General features: G+C 45.0%; 1 protein-coding gene across 6 annotated transcripts in view; it reads left to right on the top strand.

The window, feature by feature from the left end:
- GDPD5 (glycerophosphodiester phosphodiesterase domain containing 5) overlaps positions 1-12,377 on the top strand; it is a 156,914-nt gene that overhangs the window by 133,040 nt on the left and 11,497 nt on the right. For all 6 annotated transcript variants that reach the window (XM_032201666.1, XM_032201682.1, XM_032201643.1 and 3 more), the window contains exons 9-12: positions 4,192-4,274; positions 7,043-7,193; positions 8,676-8,894; positions 10,556-10,713. In XM_032201666.1, coding sequence (XP_032057557.1) covers positions 4,192-4,274; positions 7,043-7,193; positions 8,676-8,894; positions 10,556-10,713 — 611 coding nt within the window. The remainder of the gene's footprint in view (positions 1-4,191; positions 4,275-7,042; positions 7,194-8,675; positions 8,895-10,555; positions 10,714-12,377) is intronic.

Genomic DNA, 12,377 nt, shown 5'->3' with positions numbered 1-12,377 from the left:
TGATACGGTGATTTATTTACTTATGTTTTAAGTCTTGGCAAGCTGGCTGTTAGAGGGAAAAAGGAGTGTAGTGATGTCCAACTGGCCGTGCTGTTACCTAGCATACTTTCCCAGTATTTGTTAAGGAAGGTCCAAACCTCCTGACTTCAGAGCTCCATTTGAAAGAACTTGCAATTGACTTCTGAGCACAAAAATAGTCAAAAATAAGTTCATTCATGGGCAATTTTCTAGAAATTACCTCCTGCGTCTCCTAGCAGGAAAATATGAATAGCAGGCTGATTTTTTTGCAAGGGATGAGCCAATCAAACCAATTGCAAAGAAACTCTTAGAAACTTTGCACGGGGGCTGTCCGTGGCTTTCAGGGGATGTTGGCATGGTTTGTAGGATGGATTTTGGGGTGAAATCATTGCCTCGTGCCCCAGGGCTTCCTTCACTTCAATGTTGGCTTCTTAAGAAACGCATTGTGTCCAGTTGCTGTGGCTGGATTTGGGTTTTAGATGTAATTTACTTAACTGTGTTGTACAAGGAGGAGAGCCAAAAAACAAACTGGAGGGAGAGAGGGTAATGCAAGCAGAAAGATTATGTATTTATTTATTGCAGTTTTGCTGTAAAACACTAAATCAGCACTAAGCAAAAAACATCTTGCGCCAGCAATTGTCCCATTTAGACATCTCTGTACTAAACAGTCTGACTTATTTATATATATATATATTTTTATCTCCATCTTTCTTGGAAAAAGACAGATGCAGGCAGGGATGATGGAAATATCTGTTACCGATTCTCCCTGTTCACAACAAGCTCACGCTGTAGGGAGTGTGAACTTGATTAAGAGCACTGTGGTGTGACAGAGGCTATCTGTAACACCTGCTATCATGGGGCACGGCATTGAGGAGGGCACTTCTGCTGCCATCCGTGCTGCTTGCTGATTCAGAGCAGCCAGGGATGTTCACCCATCTGTGACGCTCTTCAGGATGACGCTCTTCACGTCTAGTGGTGTCGTGATGAAGGTGACGTTGCAGCTCCAAAGCGTGCATTTTGATGGCCAGATCTGAAGTGCCAGCCTGTTTGTGGAATAATTTCGAGCACTGCTTCCTCTGCACAGCTGCAAAACTCAATGTGAATCAGCATGAAGTTTAGTGAGTTCATCTAACTTGCCTCTAGGGGTCAAGTTCCTGGGAAAGGAATGGATGAGCCTCATATCTGACCAGCTGCATGCAGCCCTGATAGGGTTCAGCTAAGTTTTGTCCCTTTTAACAAGCAGAGTTTGATCTGCAAACTCTGTAGGGGCAGGAGTGTAATATTCCACTCCAGGGGCTGGGATCTTCTCTCCGTGGGGTCAGGACCTGTGGCATCTTTTTGAGCACTGAGGATGGGACAGCCATGGTGCACCAAATCTTGAAACTCAGTCTCGGTTTTTAGCTCACTGCAATCTGTTTTATAGCACTGCCTTTAAGATGCATGAATGTCACTGCTATCTTTATGTGGCCAAAATTATCGAGGCTGACAAACTGAAATCCTATCCTCAAGATACTGCCTTTTTTTTTCTTTCTCTCTCTTTCCTTTTTTTTTTTTTTTTTTTTTCTTTTTTTTCTATGTATCTTTCATCTATCTCATCTATTGCTTCTGTATGCAGTCTTGGCTCTGCTCTAACTAATGTTTCCCCAGTCTGATGAGGAGGGTGATGAAGGCTTGTGTGTACTGACTTGCTTCCTCAGATCTGTTTTGCTCGGTTTCCTTCCAATAATGCCTCCAGCAGTGCAGACTGTGACTTCCCCACCATTCAGGTTAAAGCTTCCTCTGCGTCTCCAGCCAGCTGCAACCTAGGAGGGCTGGTGCCCAACTGATCCTGGCCCTAAAAAAAAGACAAAATACACTTCAGAGGCAACAACAGCCAGTGTCCTTTCTGCATGAGGACTGCTGTGCCAGAATTTGATGTTTAGCTAAGACATAAGACCTTGGCCAGGTCTTATTAGAGGGAGAATTTGTTCTGGCCAGGCTTGCTTGCCCTCTTTAGCCCTGCTTTGTGCAATGTGAGCTCTTAATTGCATAGGGGGGTGACAGCAGTGTCATTCCTCTTTGTCCTACCCTTGTTGAAGGCTTTAACATCGATTGCTTAGTGGAGGTAGTTCAACCTGTCCTCTCCAGTCTCCCTTAGCCCAAGAGATGATTTATAACTCAGTACACTTTGCTTTTCTGTTCCTGGTACATTCACATCCCTGATGAGGATGCTCAGAAGGGCGTGGGCTTGGTGGCTGCTTGATGTGGTGTCACCTCCTGAGCTGGGACTTGAGTTGCATCCACTCATCAACCCTTCGTGACTTGGGCTGGTGGTCTCCCATCGCCCTTCAGCTTCTTTTCCTCAGCTGCTTATGGTTTGAACGCTGCCTGCTTTGTTTCCTTGTGGCTGCTGCAGTCTGAGAGCAAACATCGAGCACTGCTCTGCGCCGAGTGGATCACCTTGCAGTGCTCACCCTGAGGAAACCCGAGCTACTTCGGGACGAAACCCGAGATGCTCAAAGCAACCCAAGGAGATGGAGCAGGTTTTCCATGGCTGGGATCTTTATGGGGCTGCTGCTCCCTGCTGACAGCTCTGAGCATCGTGCAAAAATGCTGAAAAAAGCTCTCCTAGCCTGACCTGGTGTGACCCAGCACTGGGCTGTGCGAGGGGGTGTGATGGGGGTGATGCCTCTCGCCTTCTCCTAGACAACTCAGGTATTGATCAGGAGCCTTTTTGGGGAAGATAACATGCCTCTGTGTTGCTTTTTGTTGAACAAACAGAAAAATGAACCGATATCGACGTGTGGTTTGAGCCAGGGGAATTCAGCAGAGAGATGCTGTATCTATATAAAGGTTGTGTTGCTCCTGTTTCAGAACAGAGTGTGTGGTTGGGTTATTTTACCCCAAAGCTTTGCTGACCTGGGTGTTTAAATTGCTCAGTTCACAAGAAAACGAATGCTCCTTATATATGTTTATATATGTTATATATAAGTTTAAATAGAAGTTTATTGTGCAATTTACTTGCATGGTGCATTTAGGTCTTTATTTATAAAATGATTCATCTTTCCCAATTCCTCAAGAAATGTTGAAAAACATGGATTGTGAAAGCTCATTGTCTCTTGTAAATTGGTGGAAATTTACTGTTCCTGATGGTGGCAGGGATGGGTGGGGAAAAATAGGATGTTAGAGGTGCTCTAAACCTGAAAGCAAAATTGGAAAATAAGAAAATGATTTTTCAAAATAGAGCTATTTTGATGTGCGTGATGTGCACATTTCAGTGCAGCCTGTCAGGTTTTTCTTTGTAGTTGTCTGTTTGTTTTTTTTTCTGGTCTGCCTCTTGTTGGTTTATGGACATTTTTTGGGCTATCTATGCTGTACTGGTTTTGTAGAAAAACACAGTATGAAGATAAATACTTTATTGTTTTTAACAGATCCTAATTCAGCTGTCATCTGTTTCATTCAAAACAATTGAATTTGAACTAAAATTTGTGTCCTTATCTGTGATAGCTATAAAGGACTCATTTTGTAGGTTTAATATTTTGTTTTAGTATTATTATTGGTAAGAACTTACTGGAAAATTTGTTATTAAGAGAAATCAACTGATTTTTAGTTTTAGCAATAGATTACTTTATTGACTGGGTATATGTGAAAATAAAATGTGTGCTACAGAACCTGTGGTCTGGTTGTTCTCCATGGTATGGATGATACATTGGTTTATGGACTTACGTCATTCTATGAGGGCGTTGTGATCACTGTTTGCATAGAAAAATAGGAGAATAAAACTATTAAGGTGTTTTTGGTAGCTCTATCCGTGGATAGAGAATTAGCATCAGATTAACAATCACTTTGTGAGCCCTCAACAAGCCAGTCTGGGGACCACACTGGTGAGCAAATGTCTCATACACTAATTTTGTGACAGACCTTGGGCTCACTGGGTTTCTGGTGTTGTAGGCAACGATAACTCTGCACTAACCTCCATCCTGTGTGTGAAAGACCATCAGTGGGATCATCCTCAGGCTTCAGTTCTGTGTGGGGGATGCTGGTACTCCAGCATAACTGGCCAGCATGTAGTCTGTGAAACAAAGTTGTTTTGGCTCCCTAATTTTTCTATGCCTTCTTCACAGCACCCTTACTGATGCTGCTTTGTAAACATGCCTACTTTCTGCTAATCTCTCGTTGCTCTTTCTGTCCCAGTTGGCACCAGAAAACACCCTGATGTCCTTCCAGAAGGCAGTGGAGCAGAAGACGTATGGAGTCCAAGCTGATGTCGTACTGAGGTAAGCCCCAGTGTTTCTTGCTCTCAGCATGGATGCTTTGTGGACAGCTCAAACTCTGCTTTTGGGTCTCTTCTATCTGCTGTCTGGATGTTACTGCTCTCTCCCATTGAATGGTGAATCTATCGTATAACTCCCTGCTGTCTCCACTTACACTGCATGGACACCACAAATAGTTCCACTTAAACGTGACTTCTGCTGGGAGAGGTGCAGAGAGTGAAGACCCAAACTGCCTTCCTCGTGCTGCAGGTCTTTAGGAGGGTTTTACCAGCCTTGCAAAACTGTCACAAGAATTTAGCAGCCCAGGAGTAAAATCCTTCTCCTCCTACAACAGTGCTGGGAGAAGGAGGAACCTGGCCATACTGCGCCTGTCAAAGTCTTTCCTTGCAGGCGGATGTTGAGCAGAATTGACAAGGCCAATTTAGACATCATTTAAAGAGGATTATCTCAAGAACCGTGCTTCGTGCCAGGAGTGTGATCGTTGTCTAGTATTATTACTCCTTTTCCTCGTATATTTTACATAAATGTGCAAGAAGGTAGAAGTGGCATGAAGGGAACTGTGATGCTTTATTTTGGTGATCCCTCAGTTTGTCTTAGTTCCAGTTATAAACACAAGGGAAACACTGAGCTGATTTATTTTTTTTTCATGACCCGTTTGAAGGTTGATGTTGATGGGAAGATCTTTTTGTCTGGTGGAAGATGGGCTTCTGGAGCTTAATTGTCATGGTGCTTTCTACTTTCCATCGCTGTTTGAGAGCAAATAATGTGAAAACTAAAGGAATTTCTTCCCCTTGGGGAGTGGAATGTCATTGTGGATGGATGAACGATAAACTGGGATGTATACAATAAAGTTGTTCCTTCAAAAATTCCTTTGTTAACAGTTGTGAAGGAAGAACAGCTTGGCTATCCAGAATCACAGATGAGCACTTAATTCATCTGGTGGCCAAATAGGTTGCTTCCCTTAGCCCTGGCCAAGGAGAAGGTTGGACTCTGGGAGGAAGAGATCTTGAAAAGCTCCAAGAGCTTCCCACGTTGCCACCCATCAGACATCCCAGAGGAGCATCCCAAGTGTCCCACAGCTTAAATAATGCCCTTAATGGCTCAATTTTGTGAGGCCCATTAGGTGACCCAAGCTGCTTTATAAAAAGAGGACCTCAGTGACCTTCAGACCAAAAGAAGAGCTGTCAATACAGCTGGCAGCAATTATGGGAAGGGTTTGCAGCACACTGCTGTCCTTATCACTTTGAAAGATGCTTCTTGTGCCTGTGGCTTGATGGGCCTCCCATCTCCCACCTCCTCCTCTCTCTCTTACAAAGCTCTGTTTTCTCTCCATTATTTTTTCAAACCAGTGCCTGCTTGCACTTCATGGTGAGCCCTGCATGGCACTGAGTAACTCCATAAGTGGAAGGATTAGAGACAGGAGAGAGTGAATGTTAAGCACCCCATCAGATTTCCACGCTGTGTTTAAGGCTTAGCCCTATCTGATGATGCTCTGCTGTAAGACATTGAGACTTGAGCTCCTGTCTCCCTTAAACGCTCCATGCTCTTAATTCTGCAGTTGCTTAGCATCTTTTTTTTAGCTGTAAATACCAAAAACCCTTCTGATTGCAGCAGCGTGGTGGTGCTGTGTCAGCACGTTGCTTTGGGTGGAGAGGGGGAGGGAAGCAGTTGGCATAATGCACACTAGAAATAGCAAATGAGATGCAAGTGACTTTTGTGACAAGGGACTTCTGCAGGCAATGGGAAAGCTGAGGCAGCATTTGCTCCATCATCCAAAATCTTTTTTTGTTCTCCTTATAGCTCTGGGGGAGTGCTTGTCCCTTAGTTCATATGGGTTTCGTTTAACTCCATCTCCTTTCCAGATCTTATTTTCTGAATATGAAGATGGGAATCTTGCTTTGGAAAATGTTGTAGAAGCCTGCATGGCCAGTCAGATATCTTGATATCTGAGTGCAGACAGCTGTCCCCCAGCTGTCCCCCAAACCTTTATTGCTCTGGGTGGTGTCACCACTGATCCAGCCACAGAAAACTGGGCTGAAAAAGAGGTTGAAGAGCATTTTAGGTTTCCCAGAGCAGCTCTTCTGTAATGTCTAGGTGGCTTAAAATACCATTTGGCTGGTTAGATTCTTCCAAGAGGTGGGCTTTCTTCAAGATGCTTGAACTTAGCTACTCACACAAGCCTGGCTGATTCCTGAAACCCATTTCAAATTGGAAAAGGTTATTTCAGAGCAATTTTGGTAGCTTGGGGCCCTTGAATCATGCTGAAAGCCCATGAACATTAAGTTCCTATATAGTCTGAGAGCCTTACTCATCATCTACTATTAACAATTTGAGAATAGCTTGTGCATGTGTGGATGTGTCTGTGGATACAGGGTATGGGAAACCTCTGACAGCTTTGGAGCTACAGAATTTGCAGGCATTTTTGGTTGCTGTGAGCGTTCAGGGTGTCTCCTTTTGGCCAAGCTACGTGAGTCTGGCACTCTAGACATTTTTGAGTCAGAGAAACTTGGGCTGGATGGGGTTATGCCAGCAATTGAATTAATGCAAACATCTAGCAGATATCTAACTGTTTTTCCCCTCTGGTTGCATCTCATTTCAACTGCTCTTGAGAGGGCTGAGGATGTGTTAAGCTGGTCAAGATCTTCACGACGACTTTGATGTGGTCCTCAAAGCTGTGGGAGAAGCTAGAGTGTGGGGATGGGCATTTCTCTAGGATGGTTTAAGGGTTGTTCATCTCCACCTGTAACGAGGCCCTCTGTCTGTCCATACAGCTATGATGGAGTGCCATTTCTGATGCACGACAAGACACTCAGGAGAACAACCAACGTGGAAGAAGTGTTTCCTGAGAGGGCCTACGAGCTCGCCTCCATGTTCAACTGGACTGACCTGGAAAAGCTCAATGCTGGGGAGTGGTTCCTACGGGTGGGTATGGGTCCTGAAGTCATAACTGTGGGATGAAGCTCATATCTAAACCCACTTTGAGGTGAAGAACAGCTCCTTGATAGAGTGGTCTGAAGCGCAGCTCAACCAAATCTCCATGAACTATTTAATTCTGTCCTCTATCAAATTAATGCTGTCATTTTCTTTGCTGTTTGGAGCATCTTGGTAGGTAATCTGACCCTATCAAATCCAGGAATCTTCTCACTTGGTGGATTTAAATATATATATATATATATATACATATATATATATATATACACACATATATATACACACATATATATTAACAGGCCTCTGTGGTGTTTGTGCAGTTAATTTTAGGATGTTGGTCTGCTTGTTCATGTTGCAAGCCACAGAGCCTGGCATCCCATCCTTTGCATTCATAGCCTTTTTGGGGCTGAGGAGAAATTGTATCATCTTTCTGTGCCTCTTCCACCACTTGGAAGGAGGGAACCTAATGCCTGGTTGATACCACACAGAGCGTAAAGGTCTCTGATCTGATTATAAGGAAAACAGAAGAGAGCATGCTATACCATTCCTTTTTCCTTCATTTGATTTTGGAGACAGTTGTTCTTGGGGGGAAAAAAACAGAACAAAACAAAGCACGTTCAGCTTTCAAAGTCTCAAAGAAGAAACTGCTGTGGGATGGGCTGATCCACCTTTTGGTGTGCAGCCAGCTTGCAGGTGGGGTTTCTTTCTCTAGCCTGCAGCTGTAACCTTCTTGGAGAGCATTAACTGTGGTCTGGAAGGAGGGCTGCAGCCCTCTGGCACGCTTCTGCAAGCTCAGACAAGGCTTTCTGCAGTGCTGTGAGCTCAGATACTGGTTTCATGTCTCTGTTTGAAGCTCCCTGAGTGCTTGCTCAGTGGCAGCCTGAGCCATAGTAGCATCACTGCTGCTCTGATCTGAGCTGGTCTGAAGATGTGTTGGGGGTGCCCGTGTATTATAGCTGCATGTGCTGTTTCACAGAAGCTTGCTGGAGTGGCAATGCTGTGAAAATACCTCTTGTCACATGAGAAGGACCAAGATAGCAGCTGGAAGGCTGCTTTCAGGGGTGTCCTTTGAGCCATAATCATTCCTGAATGTCCATACGTCAGAAGGATCCATCTTCTCCAACATCCCATAGCTCCTCTCTGATCCTCTTAGTTATTTAAAAAAGGTGCTTCTTTTTATTTTTGGATTCTGAAGGATCTTTGGTGAACACACAGTGTGGGAAAGTACATTTTCAGCTTACTCCTTGCCCTAAAACTCTTCTCTTCTCCTGGAAAAGTAGGGTGAGGAAAAATAGGGTGACTTACCCATGGGTGGGGAAACTGAGGCACAGAGAAATGCTCAAGGAGGATGGGCAATGAGTGTAGCTATCAGCATCCCCTGCTGTGGCCACAGTGGGATGGAAAAGGAGTTTCTCCTGGAGATGCAGAGTCCGTGCTTTGTGGTGGTAACGCTGGGATGTGCTTTGCTTTCAGAATGACCCTTTCTGGACGGCTGGGTCTCTCTCGAGGTCTGACTACTTGGAAGCTGCCAACCAGTCGGTCTGCAAGCTGGCAGATATGCTGGAGGTGATCAAGGATAACACCTCGCTCATCCTGAACTTTCGGGACCTGCCCCCGGCCCATCCCTACTACAGCACTTACATCAACATCACCCTGAAAACCATCCTGGCGTCAGGAATTCGGCAACAGGCTGTGAGTACTGCGACGTTGGTGATGGTTCCAAAATTGTACTCGTTATGGGTTCCCTGCAGCCTTGAGTGCCTCGTTTGATCCATTTAGATACTTTGTAATACTATTTGGTGCCAGGAAATCATGTTGGGGAAGATATTACCTCCAGGCCAGTGGTCCCAGAGATGGTGGCAAGCATGGACCTTCAAAAGCCTGGTACCTGCTGATGCAGCAAAATGCCCTGGTAGCAAGGAGACTTAAAAATCTTGGGCTGTACTACTGGTAGGATAGCTGGGAGAAGGAGAGATGTGATCATTCCCATTACTCAGAAATCATGTGTCCAGTGTGGGGCTTCCACAAGGCAGATGTTGATACACTGGGGTCAGTCCTGCAGAGGCCACCGGACTGGACTGGAGGCTGGATGTTCGTGCAGGGGCTGAGTGAACTGGATCTCTTCATCCTAGGAGAGAGAAAAAAAAAAAAAAAAAAAAAAAAAAGGTTTTGGGAAGACCTACTAGCAGCTCTCCAGAACCATCAAGAAAGTTGCTGAGAAGTTGGACCCAAACTCCTCCCTGAGCTCCGTGTCTGGAGAATGGGAGGTAAGGGTCATAAATTAAATCAGGGGAAGTTTCTGCTGGATGTAAATAAATTAGTTTTCCCTGCAGTGGCAGGAAAATGTTGAGACAGGGACCCAGAGAGATTGAGGAGCCCCCCAGGCAGACGTGGACTGCTTCAGAGCTATGTCCTGAGGCTGGTGAGGGAGGTAGCTTGAGTATTTCCTCTGTGCCAGTTAGGTGCACCCACGTGTACAGACAAGTTCAGCACTGACTTGTGCAATGATGGGTCCAGCTACTTTTAATTTCCAACTGTTTTTTAATATCCAACACTGCCCCACAACGTCTAGTTAACTCTGGTCACAGTGGCAGCATTACCCACCACCAAACTTTGCTAGACCAAGGGGAGGACCGTACTGTCTTCCTCTTGAATATTGCACAAAGAGATGGAAGAAAAAAAACAGTTAAAACATATATGTGAGGTGGTGAAGTCGTGTTTCTCACCCAAATTTGATGGTTCCTTATTGAACCAAATTCTCATGCTGGTCTGATGCTTTAGTAAATGAGTGTTGGTGAGTTATTAAGCATGGGTTAAAGCAAAGCAATTCTCAGTGATGCTCCTGAGATCATCTGGTAGGGCACAGCACGAGCCATAAAACTGCCCTTCTTGGCTCCAGCATCCCCTTTACATTGTGCCCTGGGTTGGGGGTTGGAATAGATGTAGTCCTGATAAACGAGGGTGAATGAAACTGGTCTCAAACATGGGACCATGGAAGGTTTCTCCTGTGTGTCCTGTCTTGTGCTGTCAGTTTTAGCCTCTGTGCTAAAAAGGGGAGGCAGGTTTTTAGGGGTACACCATAGTCTTGAGCCCTTGGCTTGATCTCTTTGTACTTCAACCCTTTTCACCTCCAAAGCTGTATGTTCCAGTCCTCTGGGCTTGCCAGCTGTCCTGAAATGCATTTATACAGAGATGTGGGAGGCTGTACGTGTCTTCTAGACAATTTATACGACAAATAAAGCAAAGTCTCTTGTGGTTTTGCTTCTGACTCGGTGTAAACTGGCTGTCAGCAGCCCTGCCTGGTGTTCCTCTCCTCTTTGCCATACCCACCCTCTGTCTGTCTGCCTCTGCAGGTGATGTGGCTGCCGGATGCAGAGCGGCAGCTGGTCAGGCAGATTGCTCCGGGATTCCAGCAGACTTCTGGCCTCAAGCTGGACGCAGAACGCATGAGAGAGAAAGGCATCGTGAGGCTCAACCTGCGCTACACCAAGGTCACGAACGAGGATGTCAGGTACGGTCCTCCGTTTGGATGCTCTGACAGCCCGTTTGCACCACAGTGGGTGTCCACAGCTCCTTTCTAACATCGTGCCCTGCACGCATCCCTGGCCCAGCAGCATCTTTCTTGGCAATTCCAGTCCTTGTCTGCATACAGGTATTGTTTCAGATGGACTTGCTGTTAAAAACTTGAGCTGTGCAAGCTTGTCCCTACTCATTAACCACAAACCAGTCCGTTCCCAGGATCGCACAGCTGACTCATGATGACCAAGTGCACAATGATCCTTTCTGAAACACAAATACATGAACAGTCTGATTCTTATTCCACTGTCATCCTTGGGGAAAAGTGAAGGTGTTCACTTCATTTTCATCCTCATTAGTAGCTGCCCTTTGCTTCTGTGAATCTGCTCCGGAGCTGCTATGACAGAATTTTTGATTAGTCCAACGTCTAAACTTGCTTTTAGAAATTTCTTTCTTACAGAAAATTCACCTGATTTGTTATTTTTTGTCACCTATTTAGACTGGTCAGTTCTCTTATTTAATTAGAGTGGTACACCATGTGCAGCCTTCTTCCTAAGTATATATTTGAGACGTGTAATTTTATCTTGTGGCTTGGCCCTTTTCTAAGAAAAGGGTAGATTGTAGTAGAGCTTTTTTTTCTTATTATTTTTGAGTTTGAATTTATTTCACAAAGAAATATTTGAAAAAAGAAGCATTTTCAGAGGAAATAAGTATTTTTGAAGGAGTTGTCTTATTATATGTTAGGTGCTGGAAGTAGGGAGGAAGAATTGAGCCTGCAGGTCTTTGAGACTGGTCCTATTTAGTGGTCCTGTTTAGTGTAATCTTTCTGTGGCTGCCAGCACTTGGTCTATCTGACCTTAAAATCAAGTCTGTGCTTTACCTCCAGGATAATTCCTGCCTCTTTTCCCCGACTTGTTTGCTTCTTTTCATGGAGAGGACCATATGCCAACTCTCATCTTCCCCACCTCATAAATCCCAAACTCTCATCAATCCCGCCTCAGCTGTCTCCAAAATCAGACCTGCCACCTGAGTGTTTCTGGAACCCTAAAAGCTTTGTGGTGCCTGGTCAAACACCGCTCAAGTCCTGCAGTGCAAGCTGAGTAGGTTCAAAAAGCCCTGGTGTAGCACAGTCTTCTCACCTCAACGTTGCTGTGACCACACTTGAGACTTCCCTAGCCTCCAGAGCAGCTCGATCGTGTGAGCTTTGCTTTGTCCACATTCTGTACAGCTGCTTTCCTCCTCAAAGTGCTTTGGTAGTTACTAAATTGCAAAAGTTAATCTCTGTGCTGTCCATGCCATGGAGACTAGTGATGTTTCTGCTTTGTGGGTAAGGAAAAACAGCAATTTATGCAAATTGCAGGGGTAGAAGGAGTCCGATATTAGCTCCTGATTCACTGCTGACGGCTTCTGTACCCCAGCTTTAAGTTTTTAGCCTCTTACACAAAATGACCTCTGGAGACTGGAAGCTGTAACCTCGCAACTGTCCCCAAAACAAGGGCATAGGAGCTGTAGGAATTGATGCTGCAAACCCAGTCAGTTTTTAATTAAGTAGATTGCCTTCGAAGCGTGACAGGCATCCGAGCCAGATGTTAATTGTACATCAACATGATGAGGTGGTGGTTAGAGAAACATGGTGCATCCATCTTTCACGAGGATATG

The sequence above is a fragment of the Aythya fuligula genome, chromosome 1, assembly GCF_009819795.1.
Source record: "Aythya fuligula isolate bAytFul2 chromosome 1, bAytFul2.pri, whole genome shotgun sequence".
NCBI lineage: Eukaryota > Metazoa > Chordata > Aves > Anseriformes > Anatidae > Aythya > Aythya fuligula.
The sequence above is the reverse complement of the archived record's forward strand: the minus strand, read 5'-3'. Positions and strand labels throughout refer to the sequence as shown.